Source organism: Danio rerio, chromosome 3 (assembly GCF_049306965.1).
Source record: "Danio rerio strain Tuebingen ecotype United States chromosome 3, GRCz12tu, whole genome shotgun sequence".
Taxonomy (NCBI): domain Eukaryota; kingdom Metazoa; phylum Chordata; class Actinopteri; order Cypriniformes; family Danionidae; genus Danio; species Danio rerio.
This window is the reverse complement of record NC_133178.1, coordinates 27,985,591-28,012,736: the sequence shown is the minus strand read 5'-3', so window position 1 is coordinate 28,012,736 and position 27,146 is coordinate 27,985,591. Positions and strand designations below refer to the sequence as shown.

At 36.5% G+C, this 27,146-nt stretch overlaps 1 protein-coding gene across 4 annotated transcripts in view; it reads right to left on the bottom strand.

Moving 5' to 3' along the window:
• Positions 1-27,146, bottom strand: part of cacna1ia (calcium voltage-gated channel subunit alpha1 Ia) — a 413,851-nt gene that overhangs the window by 113,070 nt on the left and 273,635 nt on the right. For all 4 annotated transcript variants that reach the window (XM_073944536.1, XM_073944538.1, XM_073944539.1 and 1 more), the window contains 4 exons: positions 16,272-16,620; positions 14,883-15,277; positions 5,011-5,162; positions 3,059-3,244 (listed from right to left, as the gene is read on the bottom strand). In XM_073944536.1, the coding sequence (XP_073800637.1) occupies positions 3,059-3,244; positions 5,011-5,162; positions 14,883-15,277; positions 16,272-16,620 (1,082 nt within the window). The remainder of the gene's footprint in view (positions 1-3,058; positions 3,245-5,010; positions 5,163-14,882; positions 15,278-16,271; positions 16,621-27,146) is intronic.

The window sequence follows — 27,146 nt, the reverse complement described above, 5'->3', positions numbered from 1 at the left end:
TTGTGAGGTATGAATGCCTGTGAGACTTTCGCTCATCTTCAGAACGCAATTAAAGATTTTTTATGTGAAATCTGAGAGCTCCTTCATCCTCCAGAAAAGTTCCAGACTCTTTCAAACTACAGATGTATACCAAACATCACCCTCAAAACAGACCATATGACTTCAACTGCAATATTATTAAACTACAAATATACTTTTGTGCACACCTAAAAACTAAATATTGACTTTATTTATCAGATTATTCTTCTCAGTGTCAGTATAGGGAGCACATCCACGTGAATGCACCTCTGACACATTATTTGGATGCCTGTATGTGACTTCCTTTTCTTGAAACAAAGCTCAGAGCCATCAGAAGTAATACAATAGAGGTGAATGTCATGTGTGTGCCCCCTATACTGACACTGAGGAGAAGAAACTGCTGAATAAAGTCATTCTTTTTGTTTTATGTACGCACAAAAGCATTCTTGCATCTTGAGGATTATGGAGGATGAGGGAGCTCTCAGACTTCACGTAAAATGTCTTAATTCCCAGTAGACACAGGACATCAGTAACTTTGTTAGTACCTTTGTACCCCAACGTCGTGGAGACCTTACATTTTGTTAATAATTTAATAAATAATTGTCAATAATTTGACGTCAATATGACTTTGGTTTAGGATATTGGCTCGACATTGGATTTACCAAAACAACCTAAAATCAACGAAAATATCAACGTCATTTCACATCATTATTGGACGTCATTTCACATCGTTATTGGACGTCAAAATATACACTGGCTAGACAATGAATTTTAATCTAACCTAATATCAATGTCTTATTAAATTGTGTGCTGGGTTTCTGTTCCGAAGACTATAAAAGGTCTTATAGGTTCAAAATTACACAAGGGTGAGTAATTAATAACACCATTTTTCACTTAATTTTGAGTTTGTTACAGGCCATTCAAAAATATACTAAAATAGCCCTGAATAAAGCAGACTTCATGACATTTTGAACATATATTTAGTTCCAATTGTGCTTTAATAAATCTTTTACAGAAAAAGATAGTATAAAACAACCAGAAATCAAAGCAACATTAACTATAAACAACATTTAATATAACTGTCAAGCCTAAGCGAATTTAATTAAAGTGAAACATGTAAAAACAAATGAAATAGTCGAAATGTGTGAAATGTGTAATGTAAATACTCGCAAGTCTCTCTTGCACTGAAAAATGTAAATGTGTTTCCGCATTTTGGTGTTTAGCTTAAAATGAATTGCATTTTATAAGGTGCTTTAGAACTTCAGCTGCAGCATGTGTCAGATCAAACTCATATTATACAGACTATAAAAAACAAAAACGTTTTTAGCAGTTGCACAGTGATTACTTGTTCAACATACAGTAAGCAGCTACATAGGCAGCATGTGACGGCCCTGATCTTTTAGCAAATGCATTTTGTCCCATCTGTTGCACTTAAGACACTCCATATTGTATCTGCATTTTTTTTATCTGTGTTTACAATAATACCCATCCAAAGCAAATGATTCCATATGTGATCATTTTCAACTGCCTGACCATTTATTGAACTGTTTATAGAATTTACGTTAATCCACAGACAATGTGAGTATTTCATTTGTTGAATGGTTATGTGCCAGTATGTTCATGTTAAAGCTGTCACTGTCCCATTTCCAGTATGAAATGTGATTAAAAAGACTAAGCAATGGTAACTTTTTTTTTTGTACTCGCAGCGTAGTAAGTTTCCAATTTGGTAAAAATGAAAATTGACTGTACATGTAATAAAATTACTTGCACCTCAGCATATGCGTTTCCACAGTGAAGTACTTCACATACTAAAATGTTATCACCTTCTAGCTGAAAATATATAATGTACAGTACAGCAGCTTTAGGCACTGAAGCTATTTTATTTACAAAGTGTAGTGGGTCCTGAAGAAGATTTTATTCTCTCTGTATGAAGTATTTTCTAAGTGTAAAGCAGTTAATTTTCTCTTCACAAAATGTATGTAGTGTTTGCAGCAAACATGCCAGCATGTGTTAAAAATACTGTGTAAGATGAGTATGCCTGCACAGGAACAACACTAGGAGAAGGCTAAGTGACTGATTGTGTAGAATAACTGAATATGTAAAGCACTGATTATATATGTTAAATACTTGTATGAAGCTATATGTGTTAGAAGTTAGAATAAGTAACATATTATCAAGTCATTATCCTATCATAACAATGTATGTAAACACTTAGTTCCTTTGCATAAGTTGCATCTATACTTTGCTGACATAGACCTGTAACATCTCTGTTGACATGAGCTACTGTAGTGGGCTGAGAGCCAAGAATAGCAGGACCCCTTAGACTAGAAAACCTATTCAAAAACGGTCAAAAGTTAAAAAGAGACACAAAGGGGTGTGTCATAATTACCTTTATAAAGATTTTGGAGAACACAGATACTTCAGAAGGTGTCCAGGAGAGACTTCAGAATGCTCTGGGGTCTGCTCTGCTCTTTCTCGGCTTTATTATGAAGAATAAAGTCTATTTTCTGATATTCAAAACCTCTGGTCTGATAATTTCTAATTGATAAGAAGTCTAAATTTACGACAGTCCAAATAAGTTTCTATGTGTGTGCTTCAAAGTTTCTGCATTATTAAAGTTAAGCTGTAAGCACATACAGCCAGGTTTGTGTCAATATATTATTAAGAAATGTGTGGGTAAATGCGTCTCTTTCTTTGTTGTGTCTTAGAAATCCAATAAGAATCTTAAAATGCCTGTTTAGATGCATGTCAGATTCCAAATTATGAATATATATAAGAAGGAAAGAAAGAAAGAAAGAAAGAAAGAAAGAACTCAAATCTATTTCTTTTTACACACACAATACTGTAACAATATCCCATTTAATCACAATATGTTATCATTTTTTCGTTTACTCATATGCAGCATCATTCAATGTGTGTGATGCAAGCAAAAAATATTTTTTTATTGTCTCAGTGATTGCGCAAATGATTGCGTGATTGCAAAGCACATGTTAAAAAAACAAACAAAAAAAAAAAAAATGATGATATATGGCTAACCTACCTGAATATAAAGATGAAGAGCATTAGCAGCATGCAGAACGTGGCCACATTGTCCATGGTCTTCATCAGGACCACCAGCTGCCTGCGCAGAGCTGGCATGAACCGCACCAGCTTTATCACCCTCAGCAATCTGAACGTCCTCAGGACTGACAGACCTCCGTCAGACTGACCAATGATCTCACATACACTAAACACATGAACACAAACAAAAACGGTTTGAATAAATGGTAGGAAAAACAACATGCAATGCAAGTGTTTCTTTAACTAAGGCCGTAATCACACTATGTACAGTTGCCTCGAACCGGGCCAAAGCACGCTTGTCCCCCCTCCCGTCTCCCCCGATGGCCCGCACTTATACTACAATCGGGCTTGGGTACGCTTACGTCATCGATGCTGCGCTGTTCAGTGAGCACAGCGAAGCGAAGATTGCTCTAGTTGTATCGTTTCAGTCGTTTGATATGCAGTAAAATATTTCGCCAAACAGTCCTTAGGGATGTGGTGACACGCAGTCAGATATTTTGCCTGAACAGATCCGCCACTTTTGGCGCTCATAAACAATCATAAAGCCCTCGTGCTGCAGGAATGAGGTTTGCAGATGGTGAATTCATTATATTTATTTTTCAGTGTCCTGTTGTTTAATGTAAAATGTATGGGGGAAATCTCTAAATTTCTTTTTTTTATATACTATATTATTATTTCTCTTTTTTAAAGGAAAAAAAATAAAAAAATATTTGTATAATAAATAATATAAAATAAATAATAAATAGTATTTGTCTATTTGTAGTTTGAAAGAAAAAGCAATCCTCTCCATATTTTGAACATTAGATACAATATCCAACCATTCAGATTGTGTAGGGGGTTCGAGTTGTAGCCACTTTGAAATTTATCAATTTCTAACTCCAAATTAGGGATTTTGTCAATGTAAAATCCAACAGCAATAGTTATGACTTTATTCATTTCACAGACATGGACGTTTAATCTTAAATTAAGAAAATGCATCATAAAATATTAATAATTATATATTTTTTTTGTTTAAAACTATATTAAGTTTGAAATAAATATGATATTATAAACAAATTAAACCCAGATTATTTAAATACTTATTATGTGTAAAAACTGTCTCATCTCCACTACACCAAAAAAGTTGCTAGTTTTTGCTGAAGTGTACTTTAATACCAATTGCATTTTGACAAGTAAACAGCTTAAAGGGGCTAATAATTTTGACCTTAAAATGCTTTTTTTTTTTAATTAAAATTTTATTCTTGCCAAAATAAAACAAATAAGACTTTCCCCAGAAGAAAAAAAATATATTATTAGACATACTAAAAAAAAAAAAAAAAAAAAAAAAAAAAAAACATTCAAAGGGGGGCTAATAATTCTGATTCTGATATATATATATATATATATATATATATATATATATATATATATATATATATATATATATATATATATATATATATATATATATATATATATATATATATATATATATATATATATATATATATATCTACACACACACACACACACACATACACACACACAAACATATTTACATCCAAATCAGTAATTTAATTCCAAAAATATTTAATAGTTTCCACAAGTGAATGCTACTTAATTATATTATTTTGAGTAGTGATAGAAACTGGTGAGTAGATACCTTCAATAGATAAAAAACCAATAACAGACACTATATGGTGATAATCTATATATCATATGCATTACTAAAACTGCAAAACTTGTTTTAAGAGAGTTTATTGCTATGAGTGTCCACAGGACTAAAAGTGACCACAGTTAAAACAGCATTCAGTGAGCATGCTGCATTCTAATTTGCTTCAATATATGATTTATAAACTAATGAATGAAATCAACTAATTACAACATAATGCATAATACCCATAACACATTTTTTGAAAGTCCTTTTACAGAGATACAAATGAATCCACTGACCTGATGATCACAATGATGCCGTCAAAGATGTTGTAAGGGTTTCTCAGATATTCAAAGAAGCCAAAGGCAGTGAGCTTGAGGATCATCTCCAGAGTGAACATACTGGTGAACACTATGTTACAGATCTCCAGGACATTAGTCAGTTCATCAGGCTGTAGACAGAGACAGACACACACACACACACAGCAGGCATTGAGTACAAGCGAGAGGATAAAAAAAGAAGATAAAAGTAGAGGTAAATGTGGAGAGGTCATTTCAGATCAGTGCATTGCTGTTGAAGAGAGTGTGTGCATTGTTGCATGGACAAGAGCAGCTCTTGACAGCAGGCACACGAGTTCCACAGTGAGGCCTTAACCTCTCATATCATATAAAAGGTCAGAGAAAACCCAGTTTAAACCTGAACAATTCCTCGCGGAACATCAGTTAGAAAAAGATCAAGGGTGATGCGAGTACACTGATACTGTGTGTGCATTGCAAATACTGCAGGTCTGACTGACATGCAGAGCGGATGATCGAAGATCATTTTGTTTTTCGTGGGTTGTTTAGGAGTCAGCGACCTGAAACAGATTATAACACAAAATGTTGCAGAAAGAAAAATGAAGCCTCTGTCAACGATTGAACTGAAAACACCATAAAAATTATGAAAAACAAAAAACAAAACACGATTTCCATTCTAACATAGGTACATGTATTGGACTCAAATTAAATAAGACTGATATATAAAACAGACATACATAGCACTTTTGAAAATGATGGGGTTGCTTACTGATTGTCAAGTGTTAGTTGACCCCCCCCCCCCCCCCCCCCACCTCCATTAACAATTGATCCATCCTTAAGGAGGTCAAAACAAGATGTATGGGGGGGGGAATCTGTATTTTAAATAAAAATGCTAATATTTAAAATAATTTATAATGTAAATATACAATTGACCACCCCTATAAAGGTTCAAACCTTGTTAATGCATAATTACACCAGTCTTTGAGAAAAAGTCTAAAAGTGGCAGATCTAGAGCATTAATAGACATTGTGTTCACAACACTTTTTTTTTAAATAGGTGTTTGTATCTATATTTATATATAAATATCGCTCAAAATGCTGAAAACTTAAATACGTGTTATTAATAAACTAGATGTTATTAAAAAAAATAAATACATAAATGACTAAAGCATGTATATACAAACTAACCGAAACAGTTGACTCCCCCCCGATCATCAATGTATAATTCGCACACTGATAACCATACATAGGTATTTTTAACTCATCCTGTTACCATGCTTTGCTTCCAGACAGACCGATAATAAGCAGTGTGCTCATGTACACTGTGTAAAACCAGCCATTTATACTGCAGCCAGTGATTTAACACGGCACTTTCCATTTCCGTGTGCACTAAGCAACAGAATATCAGTGAATGGACGGTGGGTGGTCCGACCGTTGAAGGCTGAAACTAGTGCAAGATCTACTGCTCTTAGAAAGGGATCAACAGACCACCCTCAACAGCTTCAGTCCACAATAAATCGCATAAATCCATTCCACCTTATCTCGACCGATAACACATGGCATGTTCACGTGCGCAAGTGAGAAAGCAGCCAAATTCCAGAGAGGCGAGATCTGATTTAAGGAACACTTCCTTCGCTGTCCCTTTTGTTCCTTGTCCCTCCATTCTATTATTGATCAATATCTTCCCATTGACGAGTTAGAGCTGAGAAAACACAACTGAAGGACGAATGAAAACCAAACCGCAAGCAGCTCCAGGGAGATGCCATTTAGAGAAATTGAATATTGACACAGCAATCAGGAGTAATAATGGCAAAACAATACGGTAAAAAACACCAATAGCTTCTCTTACCTCTTTCCATTTTTATCACTTTTCCCCTTGTCCTTGCATACTGTAAACCACTCTTTAATCAATCCATCAGTGATCCTCTCATTATAAAAGCTATTTGTACAAGATTTAAGCTGTTTTTGTAAACTGGGAATAAATTGTCACCACAATTCGACAGAGCTGATACAATCATACCTATACTGTAAATAATGTCTATAAATTAAAAGTTTGCAGTTTTGCATCCTTGTTCTAGTTTATTCATGCTTTTGAATTGCATTATGGAACCCTGATCCTTCCTTTAACTACTTTTAATGTTGAAAGTATGAAAAATTACTTGGCATTTTTATTATTTTGATATATTGATATTCATTGATGTATAGATCGGTGTTATATATGACGACACAAAACATTTGGAATAAAATAAAAATTGCGAGTACTTTTCCTATTTTTTTTTACAAACAAGTTCTTATTTATGTTCGTTTTTACACAATATAATGTTTAGAGCTAATAAAATGTCAACCACAGTCAAATTGTTAAACTGCGACATTAAAGTCAACATTAAACATCAACATTAAAGTCGACAAAACAGAGGTCAGGATAACGTAAACAAAAGAAAAAAAAAAACACCTGTTACCCATAAAATACAGAAACTATTATTTAACACATTTTTGTTACAGTGTACCCTATTTGTGGTTCAATATAATAATTATTTTTGATTCCTAAATAGAAACATTTTATTTTTAAATCTCACAGCCTGTCCTGTAACAACACGCAAGATTCCAGCAACAGATTCCAACACAACAGGAATATTTAAATATCAGCCTTTAAGAAGGATACTACAATAATAGTACAGCAGGTTTATAATCTATTTAATGAACATTAAGCTTATTTACCATCATAAAAAGTACATGCTGAGTGACTGATGTTGTTGGTTTTCACTGAGTTACAGCTCTAACGTTCATGTTTACACTTTATGTTTGCTAGTTCCTTTATTTTTGAGATCTGAGGTAAAGTTTCTAATGCCGGTTTCAGTTTGGCAGTTAATGTCACATAAATGTTATTCAAACTCATATTGGCAGCAGTTAACACTGAATAAAGCACATACTCTGCATCTGAGGTGATCATTAGCTATGTTTCCATCCACATATTTTTATGCGCATTTTGGATATGTGCATAAAAAACAGTTGATGGAAACGCCAAGATGCGCATCAATTTTAAAAATGTACATTGTATGCGCATCACTGAGTAGGATCAACGTTTTATTCGATAAGAAAGGATGCACATACCTATGAAAGAAACACTTTCACCAAATAATTTCCAGCACGCGAATAAAAAAAAAGTGATGTGGTTATGTTGTAAGAGATCATGTGATAATAAAAATGTGTGTGTATTGACAAACCAGCATCCTGAACACATTGTAAACCATCTGAATTGTTGTTTTCGTCATTCTAAAATAGCAGGATTAGTGTTATTATATTATTAATTATCTCCAGAATTGTCAAGAGAATCTGTGCTCCGCGTCTAATGCCTTTAAACACCACCACACGCTTATTGCATGTCGGCAATTGTCTTCTGAGGCGCAAGTCATTTATTAAATGAAGAAAAGATTCACGCAGCTTCTCCTACTGCAGCAAACTCCATGTTTACTGTTGATACTTGTTGCTAGTTAATCAGAAAGTCTATCAATTTAGTTCTCTTTGACTCATCACTGCTTTATTCGCACGTCTTAATTACCTTATTCTAGTTATGTGCATAAATTGAATTTGCATCTTTGAATGGAAACATAGCTAATGTCATAGGGGTTTATGCTTATGCTGTTGTTTTATCACAGAAATAGAAACCGCTTTCAAAGTAATAACTTTGTGGATGGTTAGGGCAAAAACTGTTTAAAATGGAAAATATTTATTTTTTGTGTGTCACAGGATTGCACGTAGTCAGGACACAGTGTCTCTGTGAAAACACATTTTAATAATCGAAAGAACCTTTTGCTGCTGTAAAGAACATTTTTTATGGTACTGTAAGGTACCATAAATGTTACCGCTTTTCATGGAACTATCAATAGCAATAAAAAAGATTTATATCCAGCCAGTAGTTGATTATTGTGACAATTTTACAGAAACAAGAAAGAAAAAAACAATGGTTACCAAAGCTGTGTGTTTTAGACTGACTGCTTTGTTTAAAAGAAGATACATAAATAAAATAAAAATCATTAAAGCATAGTTTTTGGGCACAGTGGTTATCGATGTCGCCTCAAAGCAAGAAGGTTGCTGGGGTCAGTGTAGAGTTTGCATGTTCTCCCCGTGTTCATGTGGGTTTCTTCCAGGGGCTCCAGTTTCCCCCACAAGTCCAAAGACATGCACTATAGGTGAATTGGGTAAGCTAAATTGTCCGTATGCATGTCCTGGTATGTCCTGGTCCTTCAGGTCGGGGGTTGAGCATTGGGCTAATGACCCACCTCGTAAAAACTCGATGTTAACAAACACCAACATGGTGAGCATAAATATCAGTGAGTAAGTTAGGCCCAATCCTAATTTTATTTTTGTACCCCTACCCCTTTTCCTTGGCCCTTAAAACCAAGTGTGAAGGGAAAGGGCTTAAAAATGTAACCCTAAGAAATGGGACAGCACTACAGTACCTGCACACGTCATCATATGTCATTACGATCTCATTCTTTCTGATGTAATTAACGATTGTGACTGCTGTAGTTATTTTAGTGGTGCTATTTTTTTTTTATCTTCAGGAAATCACTGAAGGCATATATTATGCTATCATAACAATCTAATGTGGCAATAAAATTGTAACTATACTGTGCATTTACACTGTGGCCATACTCATATGTGTAAACACAAGAAAACAACATTAACATTACAGCAGACGCTTTAAACAGCTCATTCCCAGCCACTAGACTTTTCTGACAGGGGATTCAAGTGTCATAATGTTGTGGGAGTACTATACAGGAGTTGTTATTATTAGGGTTTATAGATAGCAAAATTCAGTGATTTTTATTTTAGAGCAGGGGTCACCAAACTTGTTCCTGGAGGGTAGGTGCCCTACAGATTTTAGCTCCAACTCTAATCAAAGACACCTGAACAAGCTAATCAAGGTCTTCCTAGGTATACTTGAAACATCCAGGCAGGTGTGTTGAAGCAAGTTGAAACTAAACCCTGCAGGGACACCGGCACTCCAGGACCGAGATTGGCGACCCCTGTTTTAGAGGGGTTTTTTTTAAAGAATGACGATACAACATGAACGTGGTTATAAATGTATTAAAACATTATGCTTGTTTGCTGTAAAAATTCATTTGTGGATCTCCTGACTCCCGCGTGCAATTATCCTGCCGTTGTGGTTGGTGCATTCTGGGAAGATTTCTTACACCTTAGTTTCGAGTGTGGTCCAAAAAATTATTGTTCGAAGGGTTCCACCCCTTCCCCTTAGCCCTACGCCTTCAAGCTAAAGAGATTAACCCTTCATGGGAAAGCGCAAAACAAGGGCTAGGGGTAAAGTGAGGGTTAAGAGGTAGAATTGGGATTGGGCCTAAGTAAGGCATAGTTTAATTGATTTAGTTCTATAAACATTTTCTTCATTGCATCATTGTTCTCTTTCATTTTTCCATGCTTAATACTGAAGCTTTGTATTAAAGAGCTTCCTATTTCCAATTTTGTATTGGTCAAAACATGTTATGCGCTACTGACACACTATACAAGCAAAAATCAATTCTTTCATCCTAAAGCCTTTATCATTTATGGACTACCGCAACACTGCCTCAAACAGACTGGACCAAAATCAATTTGACAATGTGTGATCTGAACCTGACACAAGGCATTTGCTGTCAGTCATTTTGAGCTTTTGGTGATGTCTTTGCTAACAGTGTCTCGTAAGCTACATCATTGCTAAACGGGCTATATGCACAGCTAGTGTTTTTCAGCCAAAGATAAACTTCTGGTGAAAGCTTAATGTGACCAATTTTAATTTTAAGGTTCCTTTTACAGCATAGGTGTTGTAATGTAATTTCAATACATTCATTTAATAGACTTAAGCATTCATTTAGTTGTTCAAGTGTAAAACAAGATTCGAAAGACTCCATTGAAAATACAGGGGTTAAAAAAACTGTCATATTACAAAAACAAAGTGGGGGAAAATGTAATTTAACGCAGTGCTTCTTGTCCGGTCTGAGACACACCTTATATTGTTATCTATCAAACAGTAAAGATCACAGATTTTTAAAGAAATCAGAGCTTAAACGTGGCAATTTTATAATGGAAAGACAGTTCACAAGAAGCGATGAGGCTGGCTGGCTAAAATTAAAAGTCTGAGTGCTTATACCCTGCGTACTGCGCAAGACGCGTAAAATGCAAGAATCTTCAACCAGTGTCGTTTCCACCAGGCATTTATTTACTCTTCAACTCTTTGAAAATGCCATGCTAAAATTGAGGTAAGAGTCACATGGACAGACAATGAGCCAGAGTTGTGGCTATGGGTGACACAGGAGTATTAAGTTCCAAAAGCGAGAGGAAATATAGATTAGAAAACAAATATGGTGTAATTTTGGACTGCTTCAAATAACACTGATCTGCTGATGATGCAGTTTATTCCCACAACAAGGACAATCTCACAAAGCGATCAGGCTTAAGTACTGACACACTGCAGCACATGACTAAAAGTGTTTTCAAAAGCTTTATCTTCACTTGTATATTTGTCATATCCACAAGAATGATTATTAAACAACTTCTTCTTGCTCTGTTTTCTAGACATTCCCAATCCCTAAATGATCGTGATTCTTAGCTTTCATACAGACCAAACTGCAACGGCTTTTAAATTGGTGTTAGTGGCAAAATTATAGGACACATTTGGAAACAATGCTTAAATTCTCTCTAAATCAAACACATTACTTTTTCGATACTAATTTAAGCTAAAGAAACATTTTCATGAATTTTTGAGCACAGATCAAGCTCGTCGACACAAGCACTGCAACGGAGCAAACGCACACATGCAGACTTCCCACACACATGTAAATATTGTGATCTTTACCATCAAACACAATGAGTCACAGCAGATTATTACACCACCATCACCACACATGATCCCTTTAACCATATCATGTCGATTGAACAAACTCTCATAGGGAAAAACCTGTAGAAAAGATCCTGTGTGTTTATATGTGAAACACAGTGTTTCTTCTAGGTGTACACCTTTGTGAGGGAGATATTTTGCAGGAAATATTAATGATTTGTAGCTACATTTTGAGACAGATTATTGGGATATTTAGAGTAATAAATTAAATTCATATGCATTCTTGTCTGTAGTATTATATTATAGTAGACACTATCTGACAAAAGTTGTGTTGTTGATCCCAGTTGTAAGAGCAACAAATAATAACTTGACTTCTAGTTGATCATTTGGAAAAGTGGCAGAAGGCAGATTTTTCAGATGAATCATCTGCTGAACTGCATCCCAATCATCACAAATACTGCAGAAGACCTATTGGAACCCGCATGGACCCAAAACTCTCAAAGAAATCAGTCAAGTTTGGTGAAGGAAAAATCATGGTTTGGGGTTACATTCAGTATGGGGGCGTGGATGGCAACATCGACAGCTCATAATAAGGTAATAAGACATTTGTGCTGCCTATTACATTACAAACCACAGGAGAGGGCAAATTCTTCAGCAGGATAGCGCTCCTACTCATACTTCAGCCACCACATCAAAGTTCCTGAAAGCAAAGGAGGTCAAGGTGCTTCAGGATTGGCCGGCCCAGTCACCAGACATGAACATTATTGAGCATGTCTGAAGTAAGATGAAGATGGAGGAGGTGGCATTGAAGATGAATCCAAAGAATCTTTATGAAATCCTGCAAGAGCGCTTTCTTTGCCATTCCAGATGACTTTATCAATAAGTTTTAAAATTTGAGTCATTGCAGAGATGTATGGAAGCATTCCTCTAAGCACATGAGAGTCCTACACAATATTAATTATTTTTCCACTGCACCATGACTTTATTTTATATACTGTACATTTTTTGTCAGGTGACAAGACTTTTGTGTATGCAAAGTCAGAACTTAAAGTCCTAATTAAATAATAAAAAATTAAGACATTATCATATTTCATTTTGGTAAAATAAGCATAATTTAGAGGCCTTTGCCTTTCATATAAGCCACTTCTGATACCAAATGATCAACTAGAAGTCAAGTTATTATTTGTAGTTCCTTTGATAGACAACAAGACTTTAGTCAGGTAGTGTACTATTATGTAAATATAATTGCTTTGCATTTGTTCTCCAAATTTCTATACAAGTAAAACTGTGCTGCTCTTGTTTTGTATTCTCACAATAGATCAGATGGGCCATTAAAAGTCAGATGAATCAAGTAGCCTAAAATAAACATATTAATTAAAAAATCAGAGCACGCTTTTTGGTTTTTCCAGATTAAAAGAAAACAAATGTTTGAAAAAAATAAAACATTGTCTGATGGCTATTTGAACACATTGATAAAAATGATGCCACTCAAATTGTGTGATATGATAACATATGTGCAACTGTGGCATCTGTTAGAAGTGTGACGAATAATATAACTCACATAGCCTAGTTCAAACAGGCTTTGGCTGAATGCGCAACGTAACACAACAGAGGCCACACACTAAACCTGATGTACATCATTATGCCTAAAAGGGAGATTTTTTTTTCAGATGCACATATTTTTTGACATGCACCCTTTCACCACTAGTGGGAGTGCACTTCTGTGATTGGAGCGAATTTACATCACTTACGATATACAGGGAGAAGATAAATGTGAACACGTAACTATACACGTAACTTACACAGCCATATCACCCTGCTGCCCAAGACCAGTTACTCACTAAAGCCAAGCAGGGCTGGGCCTGGCCAGTACCTGGATGGCAGACCACATGAGAAAACTAGGTTTCTGTTGGAAGTGGTGTTAGTGAGGCCAGCAGAAGGCGCTCAACCTGAGGTCTGTTTGAGCCCTAACACCCCAGAATAGTGAAGGGGACACTATAAAACCGAGGTCCTGACAATCTGTGGTCATTAAAGTTCCATGGAACTTTTCATAAAAGAGTAGGGGTTTAACCAGATTCCCTCCATTGACACCCATCATTGCCTACTAATCATACCCATCCACTGATTTGGCTGTATCACTGTCTCTCCACTCTACCTATAGCTGGTGTGTGGTGAGTGCATTGGTGCCATTGTTCTGTGGCTGCTGTCGCATCAACCAAGTGGATGCTGCACAATGGTGGTGGTGTGGAGAAACTCCTCTTATGATTGTGAATCGCTTTGGCTGTGTGGCCATACACAATAAATGTGCTATATAGATACACACATTACATTACAACTTATGTAACTAACATAAGACTATTTTGTTTGTTTACCAAAATAAGGTATAGACCTGTTCTATGGGAAAAGAACCTTAACTGACTTCTGTTATGAAATGGCACAATATAGAAAATGCAATTAAATAATTTGACTTTCAATGGGGCCGGGGAGTGCCATTGATCCCCCTTAATATAATGGTAAGGGAAACACTGGAAACGTGTACACCGGGACTTCTCTGCTTGCCTGCGTGGGTTGCATTTACATGAAGTCTCACATGTAAAAAATGCTGCGTAATAGAAGGCAACGGTGACTGTCTCCTTTTTTTCTTTCTCTCTATATCCGTCTCTCTCTGCTTGTTGATATTTTTAGAGCCCTCTGAGATGGAGAAAACAGGCCCAACTGCAGGCAAAGCAGTGAAGACATGAGGGGGCGGAGGGGATAGAGAGAGAGCTGGAGAGAGAATGTGCTTGAGTAATAGTAGATTTCTATATCTTCCGAAGATAATTAACTACACTTTCATGGCAAGAAAAAAAATATAATAAAATCCAACAAGACTCCAAAGGCCGTTCCACACGCTCTCATTACTTTGAATGGCAGGCCCTGTGAAGACTCTATCAGCGCTGCAGAAAGAGCGGGCTATTACAGTAATATGTGACATGATGAGGTTGAACACTTCTTCAGTGTGGGTTCATTATGTGAACCGACTGCGCCGCGGGTAAAATTACCTGGTTATGGTGCTCGATGCCCATGCTGATTGTATTGATGAGGATGGCAATCATAATCCCTCTGTTGAAGTACTTGCTTTCAACGATGCCCCAAAGTTTCACTCTTATTTCGTCCCAGACGTCTTTACATTTCCCCAAACAGGTGCGTTTCTTCTTTAGCGTGTCATCAGAGTCGCTGCTCCTCTTTTTGTCTAAGCGGTTCTCGTCCCTGTCAGTTTCCTCCAGCGCACCCTCCTCTTCCTCCCCATTGGCTGAATGCCCTGTTGACTCCTCCCCCTCTTTGAGAGACAGGGCTGCAGCACACTGTGGACACTCCTCTGGGTTTGGACTGATGGAGAGGGAGACTGCATTCTCTGAGCTGTGGTCCAATTTGGTTTCGTGAATACAGTGAGATGCTGCAAGACAGACAAAAAATAATCTTTTGGTTTTGTTTTTGACATTTTTCTTATAACACAATAACGAATTTCTGCTTGTCAGTTTCTTGGACAGCTGCCTTATTACAGCATAGGATTTGAAATGACATTGGGCCATAAAAGCAAACACATGGCTGGATTTGCTCTGGTTTTTATTGCAACTTGCTCTTTGCTTTTATAACTTGCTATTTGGTTTGGAGCGTAAGCGAAGCTACTTTGAAACCTGGCCTGGGTACAAGCTATTTCTTTTAAACAAGACTAGAAAATATTCAGAATAACTGCCCTAAAAATATGTATATTTCAACTGTCCAAAACTTTAACGGCCCATAATATTTTAAGTGCCCAAAAAACATGATTTACAATTTCACTACCACATTTTGTCGAGCTAAGTTACACTAAAATTAACTTGAAAAAAACATCCTAATTTACTGTCTGTGTATATATATATATATATATATATATATATATATATATATATATATATATATATATATATATATATATATATATATAGATTGATATGTCGGTAAAAGTACTGCAAATAATACATATACTATGAAAATTTGTAATATATGAAGTGTAAAACCAACAAAATTAAAATAAAATATCATCACCCCAAATAATCTTTATTTTTTGAAGGATAAAATAAAATATTTCAGATTCAGAACATGTTTTCTTTTTCTTTAAAAAACAAAAACAAAATCAAGTGTAGTAGTGCAATAGGATTATGTTTGCTGTAATCCAACAATGCTGTGTGTGTAAGCCATTATTAAAAACAGTCATTCTTTAAATGACTTTACCAGTCATTATTTAAAACAGTCAAATCAAGGTCAACTGTTTGGTAAAGCAGGCAGAAAAAGGGCTTAAGAGGACATACAATTCTAGCTACTATTTTAAAGAGTTTTTACTTTTAACAATTTATTGTTAGTCACAACTTCTCTATGATCCACTGTCATTTCTCTGCCTCGTTACTCACTCTGAGCTGAATGGCAGTGATGTTTCTCTCCTCCATTAACATTGGCTCCTCCTCCTATCGATCCTGCTCCTCCTTTGCCACGCCCCCTCCCACCTCCAGGGGGAGGGGCTTTGCCACGGAGCATGTAATAAAGGGCAGCAGAGCGGCGGCGGGCTTTGCGTAGGATATGGCAGACCAGTTGGAAGAGCTCCTCGTAACAGTCTCCGGGCTCAGCGAGTGAAGCCAGCGTGCTGGAGGACAGGTAGCGAGCACGTTGCTCTTGCATCAGCTGGTGCTCTCGCTGTTTGGTCTCCGAAAACTGAGTGGCAATGACCACCAGGCACAGATTAATCATGAAGAAAGATCCAATCTGGAACAGGAAGGAGAGATACAGCTTGAAAATAATGAAATCCATCATTTACTTCTTCCTACACTGTTCCTTGACCTTTGAAGTAGGCATTAGATGATAACCATTTTTAAGGTATACCACGGTTTGGAAAAGTCAAAGTATTCACCAAAACGTTCTGCTATACCATTTCTAAGGTATATGCAAGATTCCAGCAGAAAAAGATACATTTGTTTTCTAAAGAAATTGGTGTTTTTGTAACTAATGATGACAGAAAAAGTACATGATTCATTTGAATCATGATTCATTTGTCTACTGTTACAAAATATCTTAAATGTTTCTTATAATAAAATATATTTTGTTCAAAGGGTGAAAAAGTTTTAGTATTCTACCTAGACATAAAAAAAACAGATTTTAGAGTATTAATCACAATACCGTGAAACAGTGATAATTATATCCAAGGTTATCATACCGTCAGAGTCTTATACACATGCCTCCTTTAAAGGTGTAGTGCATTCACTGTTGATCTGCATACTTTCACAGTTAAAATAAGGCGGTTTCAATAGATTATTGTGAAATGTGCTTATGGATGAAAGTGTTACGGATGTAAATGTAACAATTAGCCGGTCTGAGATTAAAAGTGACTTTGTGTAATTCATTAAAAGCAGAAAGCAGATCTGTTTTGCTAATGAAAACCCACCAAAAATTCACTTTTTCTTTAAAATCTTAAGTTTTGTTGTTGTTTTTTACTGTTTACGGTTTATTATTTTAAATAAGGCTGATACTGAAATGTAACACTCACCATATCAGTCATGTAATTTGATGAAATGAATAACAATAATAATAATAATAATAATAATAATAATATATATATATATATATATATATATATATATATATATTATTTTTTTTTTATTTTTTTTATTATTATTATTATTATTATTATTATAAATCTGTTTGTCTTGTGAACAAATAATTCTGACTAATTCAGACAACAGTATTCAATAAGAGTGAATATCAAATTTACAACAACATTACAAGAAAGTTTCTTTATGGGTGAATAACTCATTTCAGCTCAATATTTTTGACCATAACCACATTTTTTTGTCTCCATTGCTTTAAATATCTAGACGATGACAGAAAACCTCCAGAAAGCTCTCTAGCACAGCTTGTGCTGCAGTGTTCGGCATACGCAGCAGCCATAGCTGTCTCCATGAGCTGCTATAAATGGACCCTATGTTTGAAGAAGTCAGCAGACGCCCAAACAAGAGCCTGTTTTGTTGTGTGTGTCCCCGCACTGCTCTAGCTTTGATATGCTGTAATTACCAGGCCCTTTCATAGGAGCAAAACCTCCAAATATCTCCTAGTCCTCGCAGAGAAGGGCTAGATCCCTCTGCCAACATGAAACGGATTAAAACTGGGAGCCAATCATTTTGAAGACTGAGGGCAAGCCGGTTCCAGATTCATCAGAACAATGAGCTGATCTGCTCTTCTATCATTCAATATTCCTATCAGCACCATTCGTCAACACATTTGTACTCATGAACACACAGATCTCGCTCTTAGGCCTTAATGAAAGTACAGGCTGGTTCATGCAAATGTGAAGCAGGGATCAGAGAGGACATTTGAGTCGTGAGGACAGAGGACAGAGAAGGTGGAGGAATGCGCATGAGTGTGTGTATGTGTGTAGGGCAGCTGTGCAGGTGTGTCCTGCCTCCACATCTGCTGTCCTGATTTGGGATTCTGATGTGTGACTGGACCGCTCCTAATCAACAGCCAGACCTCTGCTTTATGCAATATGCACCATCTTTCCTTGCAGTCACCTTTCCTCTTTTCATTTCCATTGTACTGTTTAATTCACACACACACACGAATAAATTAAACATGCCTTCAGCTCCTTTCTTCGATTTACAGTTGAAGACAAAATGATTAGCCCTCGTGTAAATTGATAATATATTTATATATTTCCAAAGTATTTTTTAACAAAGCAAGGACATTCTGTTCACAGTATTTGCTTTTAAATTTAACTTTTTTATAAACTCTTACTTTTCTTGCTTTGGAAAAAAAATACTTTCAAAATTACTAGCCCCCTTTTAATTTTTGGCTATAAAAAAAAAAAAACAACAACAACAACAACCATTGTCCATTGACTTGCCTAATTAACCAACGCGATTTCACAGCAATTCTTAAGTTTTTGGTTTAGTGGCTAATTCATATAAATCCGTCAGCCAATTAGAATTGAATGGCCATTATCAGTGGTTAAATCAGCTTATAAATATGGGCCAGTAGGGGCCTTCTCAACCTGTTATAGGCTCAGATGGCTGATATCATCCATCCACATGGTTAACGAGCTATTGATCAAATACGGCTATGACCGGAAGTTAACAAGAATTATTTTAATTATTTGTTAAATTTCCCATTACTTTTTTATTTTTATTTATGTCAAACACAACCGTTACAGTAATGTAAAAACAAATCTAGTTCTGGAGTCTTCTCTATTAGTATAGCTGATTAACCATGTGGATGGATGATAACAGACTTTTGAGCCTACCAGTAGGCGCAGAAGGCCCTTCTGGCCCATACTGTATCTATCAGCTGATTTAACCACTGATAATGCCCATTTAATCGAATGAAAACATTCGAATCGAGTGAATTGGTGTAATTTCATTCATACAATTTAGTATGATTTGCTTATCCCCCAATGATGGTTGGGTTAAGGGACAGGGTTGGGTGATTTAAAATAGTACATTTTTCATGACGGAACTTCATTGACTGAATTCATACGAATTAAGCTGCGGTCATACTGCATTGTTCTCCCCATAGAAACACAAACTCGTGCGACAAGTTTCAGTTCACTGCGTTGGAAAGTTTAAACTTAAATGAACTCTGACCTGTGAAATCACATCATATGATTGCGTGAGACCAACCGAAGATCAAAACCTGACCTCTCTGGACAGAAATTTAAAACATGGACCAATCGCTCGCTTTTTTAATGTGTAATCATCTTGTCTCTAGTGTGACCACGGCTTTATCCACTAAACTGACAAAATGTAAAATAGTTACATTTCCTCACAAGATCAGGCTGAATCAACCTAACTTGAAAAAAAAAAATCTCTGTCCATTTAAAAATGCAAAAACGCACTGTGATGCATGTTAAAGGCATCCCAAAACAAAAGGTGGCTTTTATGCTTGGTTCAAGGCACGGCAAGTCTATTTATATGGCACATTTCATACACAATGGTAATTCAAAGTGCTTTACATGAACAGGAATAAAAGTCAAGTATAAGAAAATCGAAACAAAAAAAGAAAAATTATATATTAAAAACTGATTAAAATGTGTTAAAATAGGTTTTAAAGTAATGAAAAAGAAAAGAAAGATATAAGAATGCGATCCGTGAGAAGTAGCACAGTGCTCATTCAGTGCACATCTGATCCCACGAAATGCATGGTTTCTGCTACATTCATTCTTCCTTGGCACTCAGGACATTAGGACATTTGCCATTGAAATAAAGCCATAGATAGCTGGAAAATCAGTGTAATAGGTCTGCCACCACAGCTAGTAAAAAAATCCTAGAGGAAACACTGCAGATGTATCTGTTAAGTATGAGGTTAATAAGTTACATGAAGTAAATTTCATACGATTAAATGCAAAGAAAGAAAGAAAGAAAGAAAGAAAGAAAGAAAGAAAGAAAGAAAGAAAGAAAGAAAGAAAGAAAGAAAGAAAGAAAGAAAGAAAGAAAGAAAGAAAGAAAGAAAGAAAGAAAGAAAGAAAGAATAAAGCTGTATTAGTGTCAGACATACAGAAATAGTGAGGCAGGTGTAGAAAGAGAGAGGTCATAGAGGTGCTGGTTAGTGAGTATACTGTACTTCACTTCTGTTACAGCTGGATAAAAGATGACAGGCGATGATTTATACTCTCTTTTAATGTTGTTCTTACAAGGGAAGGGTCTGGCTGTAAGCAGGGTGACCTTAACACTCCCTGCTCCCCCAAAAAAGAACAGTAAAGCAGACTGGCAGAGCTGGCCATTTCATTTCTGTGCCATCAATTTGCAAATGCGTGGGGAGTTTTGCCAAGGTTTACACAATATAATTAATATAAAATATTATTTTAATAAAATATAATATTATAAAATAGTATAATATATTATTAGAAAATGTTATTTTAATATAAATATTTTAAAAAATTATATAAAATATTATTTATTAAAAATATCAAATAAAAAATAATCTATAAAATAAAATAAAAGCAGTTTCCATTTTTCATTTTATCATCAGCTCCTATTTATAAATAATAATCAACATCCACAAAGCAGCAAGCCAAAAAAAATAAGCCATGATTTGTTAACATTCTGTGGCCAATCAGAGACAATGCATGCATTTAATGTAATTATTTGTGATCTCTCTGCACATTTGTACCGATCTGTCAGAGAACCACTAAAGAGGGGGGAAAAAAATGGGTACAGAGATGGCGAGGCTGAATTAATTGCTCCGATGTTCAATAGAAGTGAAAGGAAGTGAATAGAGGTGCAGCGGCAGGGTGTGTGCTGTGTCGGCACACTAAGGCCCTCTCTCAGCAGGTAGCGGCGGCTGGCTGTGTGGTTGCCAGGTTACAGACCGAGCAGGGCGTCAGAGAAGTAAATAAAAGTGCAGAGGGACACATTCAAATGGACATACACACACACACACACACACACACACACACACACACACACACACACACACACACACACACAGTGAAAAGACATATCTTACTCCCCGCAGTGCAACTGTGCAGATCGCATGAGGATATGATTGTGATTCCAGATGTGAAGGAGGGGTGGATACAGAGCACATATAACTAAAGCTAAATTGGATCACTTGTTTATTTTAGGGATGGACAAGAGAACAGAATATGATTTTCCTACCAATGTAATTGATTTTCTTTCAAAAGATTTCTGACACAAACTGCACACTTATACAAGCACAGACACAATTCAGAGCACAGAAAACCGAATTATATTTTGATGGAATTCATTTCATCAGACACAATCAGTGGACTTTTTGTGGTGGTGTATTTTAGTATGGCAAACTCACACTTTACCTCAGAAAAAAAAAGGAGGAAGAGGAGGAGAAATGGGGAAAAGAAGAGAAAAGAAAGATGAATAAGAATGAGAACAAGAATGAGAATAATAATAATAATAATAATAATGCACTGTAAAACCCAACGGTCAACCTTATCAAATATAATAAGTGTAGTTAACTCAAAATTAAAAAAAAAAAAAAAGGGGGGGGGGGGTAAAAGAGTCAGTGAGGGGCAGAGTTTAAGAGGGAGACAGCTCTGGGTGAAAAAGCTGTTCTTCAGTCTGCTGGTTTTTGTCCGGGGGAGCCTGAAGCGCCTGCTAGAAGGCAGGAGTGAAAACAGTCTGTGAGCAGGGTGAGAGGTGTCCTTAAGAATACTGCAAGCTCTGCGCAGACAGTGTTTCTTCTGGATGTCCTCTATGGCTGGCAGTGTGGTCCCTGTGATGTGTTGGGCAGTTTTCACCACCCGCTGCAGTGCCTTACGCTCAGCAACAGAGCAGCTTCCATATCAGACTGTGACGCAGTTGGTCAGGATGCTTTCTATTGTGCAGCCGTAGAAGTTCACCAAGACGGCTGATGAAAGCTGGTTCTTTTTAAGTTGCCTTAAGAAAAATAGGCGCTGGTGAGCCTTCTTGGCCAGGCTTTGAACTCAGTGTTGAAGGTAATGAGTTAATTAAATACCTAATGACTTCAACTTAAATCAGGGGTGTCAAACTCAATTCCTGGAGGGCCGAAGCCCTGCACAGTATAGTTCCAACCCTGCTCCAACACACTTACCTGTAGGTTTCAAACAAGCCTGAAGGACTCAATTAGTTTGATCAGGTGTGTTTAATTAGGGTTGGAACTAAACTGTGCAGAGCTGTGGCCCATTTGGAACTGAGTTTGACACCTGTGACTTAAATGGAGTAAGTTCACAGTACCCATTAGGATTCGTTTTTCTTAACTCAAATAGTTTGTAGCAATTGGTTTCCTCAAATGGTTTGAGTTGCCTTCACTTATTGGGTTTTACAGTGTAATACTAATAAAGAAGGAGGAGGAGAAGAAGAAGAAAAATAGTGATAAAAATATGATGTTATTTATGACTTGTAATTCATTTTTCACTATGAGCAAATGACTAAGAATGACAAATGGCAATAAATGGTCTTTAATAAACAGAACGTGTTACAAACCAGTATGTTTATGACAATGCATTAACACTAAAATTATATAATAAAAAAAAAACATCAAGCAGTGTTACAAGTTTTTTTTGTATGACTAAAAGTCAATAGAAGTGACCGTAAGTCTTGATGCATTTAAATTATAAAGACCACTTTAGTTTCTTCTGTGAAAAATAAAATGTACTGGTGATCATACTGTAAACGTTTTCCAGGTTGGTGTACTGTAAATATATATTTTTATGTCAACTCCAATGCATTTAGGGTGCCATCTGTAAAATCAAACCTAACACAATGTCCTGTCAGAAAAATAACAAGAAATGAATACTCTCAATTCAACAGTATTGCTTTTGGAATGCTGTTCAACCAAATATTCCATGTACCAGAACTGCTGTATTTACCTTATTCTTCACATACATGAGTGGGTGCAGTCATTTGAATCTTTTTGGCTCGAGATGTCCGGACTCATTCATTTTCACTCATTTTTAGAATGAGTTGAACAGGTCGTTATGCTGCTTGATGTTGCAAACTGATATTTTATTTTTATATTATTCTACTTTGTATAGTCATAAACACTTAAAAGTAGTTTGAACATTCTCTGCCATTTCAAGAGTTCACATTTATTTGATGAATGATAATAAAGCGTGTTTGGCATGCTGTCCCAGGAGAGAGCCCTGAGCTCAGAAGATCCTCGAGCTGGGGGCTCCCTCCCATTCAGGTAGGTCTCGAGAGCTCCCCTGAATTCATTCATTCAGCCTATTCATTGATTATTAGGGGTTGCCACAGTGGAATGAACCACCAGCTATGCTAGTATATGTTTATGCTGTGAATGCACAGTACTAAGACACTCATGTACTGTGCCAATTTGGTTTATTCAAATCACTTACACTGCTTGTGTTTGGACTGTGGGAGGAAACCGGAGTACCCAGGGGAAATCCAAGCTAGCACAGGGAGAACATGTAAACTCCACGCAGAAATGCCAGCTGGCCCAGCCGGAACTTGAACCAGTGTTAACCCCTGAGCCACTGTGCCTTCTTTTCCTGAATTAATCTAGGAAAGAGGGGGTGGAGTAGGGGTGGTTGGGAGGATTCTTCAAGATAAAGATGACTAAGGTAAAAAAAATCTGGTTATCTATGTATGTTTAGATTCATCTGATTGGTAAATCATGTGATAGCTAATGTGGGACCAGCTTTGGTCAATAATCAGCATGTGATTCTGTCAAAATTAGTTTATAAATAAATTTCAATTATTTTTCCTAGTGATTTCTCCATTAGGCAAATGAATCTAAAAAGTCCTTAAACAATTGCAAAACTGAGCACACTTCCGCAGAATAAGATCAATATAAATATGGACAGAGTACACAATGAAAGTCACCATCTCTCAATAGGCATGTCAAACTTTTTGTCAGCAGTGTCTTTTTTCTTCTTCTTGTATTACCTGGAATTAACTGGGATCTTCAGTGATCCAAACACAAGAGGTCAACTGAGACATTACCTTTTCCACCTGGCATTAACATTTATTCAAATGCGTCTCTAGTGACCACTTGTGTTTGGATTTAGCTGAGCCTCTTATTTCTTTCATGCTCTACAGCACTTTCACAGAAGCACTCTGCAGACAGTGCATCGTGCGACTACTATTGAATAAATTAACCCAAGTTACAAAGAAAAGCAAATCTATCGCAAATTATCAATACTTCATAATAAACTATCATTTTGATTGCAATCTGTGCATTTAAGAATAATGCAGGGAAGTACAGCATCCAGCAAAATGACTAGCCCTCCTTATGATATTTTCATTCTTTTCAAACACGTCATTGGACAACAATGGGCCCTAGGCGCGACGCATTTGTTGTTTGCTAGTTTCAGCTCGGCGCACGAGTGATTTTGACATTTTGCAGCACGCTGTTTAAATAGCAAATGCATTTGGGTTCATATGTGCGCTAATAGGCGTTGTGATCTAAAAAAGGAGGTGTGTTAAGGTGCATTGCTGGTGCGTTGCTATTTTGAGGCACTAAAATAGTCTGTTCAATCGACCAGCTTAGAGGAGGTGCCTCGCTTAAACAATGCCTAATACACACAGGATGTACAGCAATACGCAAACATCCTTACAAATGAAAAAGAATTAAAAGATTGAAATATTACAAAAACTATTATTTTCTAGCCTACATAAATATAAAAACCACCACCCGCATGCCTTTTTCATCTCGGGGGGCTTTTTTAGTTTATTTATGACATTATCTCTGCATGCTAGTCTGGAACTCTCACCGCTTCACTAACTCACTTGAAACCTCAACTCTACTTAATTTGCTCAACTATTTCTTTGCTGAAACTGTTCTAGAGCAACACATAAAAATGACCACTAGATGTAGCTGCAGAGACAGCTTTCGAAACGTTTCGAAGCTTCACCACATTTGCTTCAATTGTTTTAGTGTTTCATGAAGCCTTGTTTTGCCCACCACTAGTAAACAGTAGCATGAGGGCAATCCAAAGAGTAATCGCGGTCACAGGAAAAGAGCTTTGTTCAGGCAGCAAAACAATGTAAACAAAAACCAAGACAAGTGTCAAAAGTAAGGCAAGACTAGACAAGACGAACACTTTGTAAGGTTTATGGGAAAAACAAGTCTTATCAATGGATGAGAGTGAGTGTGCTGTATATAAAGTCCAATAATCAGTCATCAGGGGATGAACTGGGACTGGTGTGTGAGTGAAATGTCTGAAGGGAAATGTAGTTCATTTTAGTGGCAGATGTTTACTTCTATAGCAAGCTGCAAATGCTCAAAAATAACTCAAATCTCTCAGGAGGGTTAATGATTTTGCCTTCAACTGTAGGACGACCTTGTTTTGGTGTACTTTCTCACAACACATCCCATCCCGTAATGATTTTATATAAGTCAGTAGGTGAAGATCAGGTGATCCTTTGTGGTTGCTCAAATCCAATCAACCACTTGTGATCAGACTTATGTCATCAACACACCTTAACACCAGCAGTAAACAGTGGCAAAGTAACACAAAACTGCTTCATGACTTAGCCTAAATGATGTCTGCTCAGCCATGAATATCTCTTTATTCTTCAGCCAGTGTCACATTCCAGCAGTTAGCACACCTCAGATGCATGCTGAAAAGGATCATGTGACTGCTCCGGCAGGGTGCATGTGTCAGGGTGACAGGGTCTCTGTCATGAAGTGTGTGAGACTGCCGAGATGGCGGCAGGTGTCCACTATTCTGATGGGCTCTAATTAACTACTAATGCTTTACTCTGCTGACCTACACAGGATTAGCCTCTGTCATTAGCTACAACACACACCTGCAATTCTCAATACTAGCCATTTCCTGAGCTACAGTGGATTTTGGCGTTTCCAGCAGAGCCTGCGGCTATCTAACAGCATTCGAATGCAGGAAACTGGAAAGCTTAAGAACGGCACAAATAGCTACAACAAATACCAGCAGGCCTCTCAGCTATCTGACCCGCTCATCTCATTCCCAAATCCATTCCTTTATTCCTTTAGTCTCCTGCTGTCTCTCAGTCTCAGATCCTTTTCCTCACTTATCCTCAGGGCATTTCTTTTCCGCTCTCTCTCTCTCGTCTTTAATCTTGGGAGGAGACATTATCCAAAGCACATCTCACTGCAGGGTTGTCTCATTCGCTGTCATTCCTACTATCCAAGAAGGGCCGAGAACCGACTGCTTTCGCTAAACGTGAGGCTGGAGTGAAGAGAAATTCAGTTTATAGTGTCCAGCTATTGATTCTTTACTATGCTGTTCATTGTCTAATTGATCTCAGTTGACTTCTAAATGTGCTGTTTAGCTAATATCTGCATCCTCGAAAGCTTTAGGCCGTCAATCGGGAGGTCTGCAGATTCAGTTAGGTTCAGTTTGTCAATAAAAGCCTGATCTGGCTGCATCTCATGAGAATAACTGTAGTGATTTTTTTTTCTCTTACTAGATTTTAACTTCAGATGCGATGCGCCATATGGCAGGACTAATCAAACTGATATTGTGCTTAAATGTCTATTAGCTGTTAGCTGGTCTTGCATTAAAATGACTGTATTAAGTCTGCGCTTACAGATGGCATTCTAAACACTAAATATAAGTGCCAATTATTTTTAGATTTAGAACAGAAAATTTGTAATAATTAGTAGCAGGGATACAAAATATATGGATATCTAAGAGGTTATTGGCTGCTATTTGACATTTCCTTATTTTTTTTCTTAATATTCATTGCTGTTATGATTTAAGTTATGACTTAGTATATATTGATTTGATTAACAAATAAAATAAATACAAATAAATAAATAATACAATTTGTTATTATTATTATTATTATTATCATTATTATTAT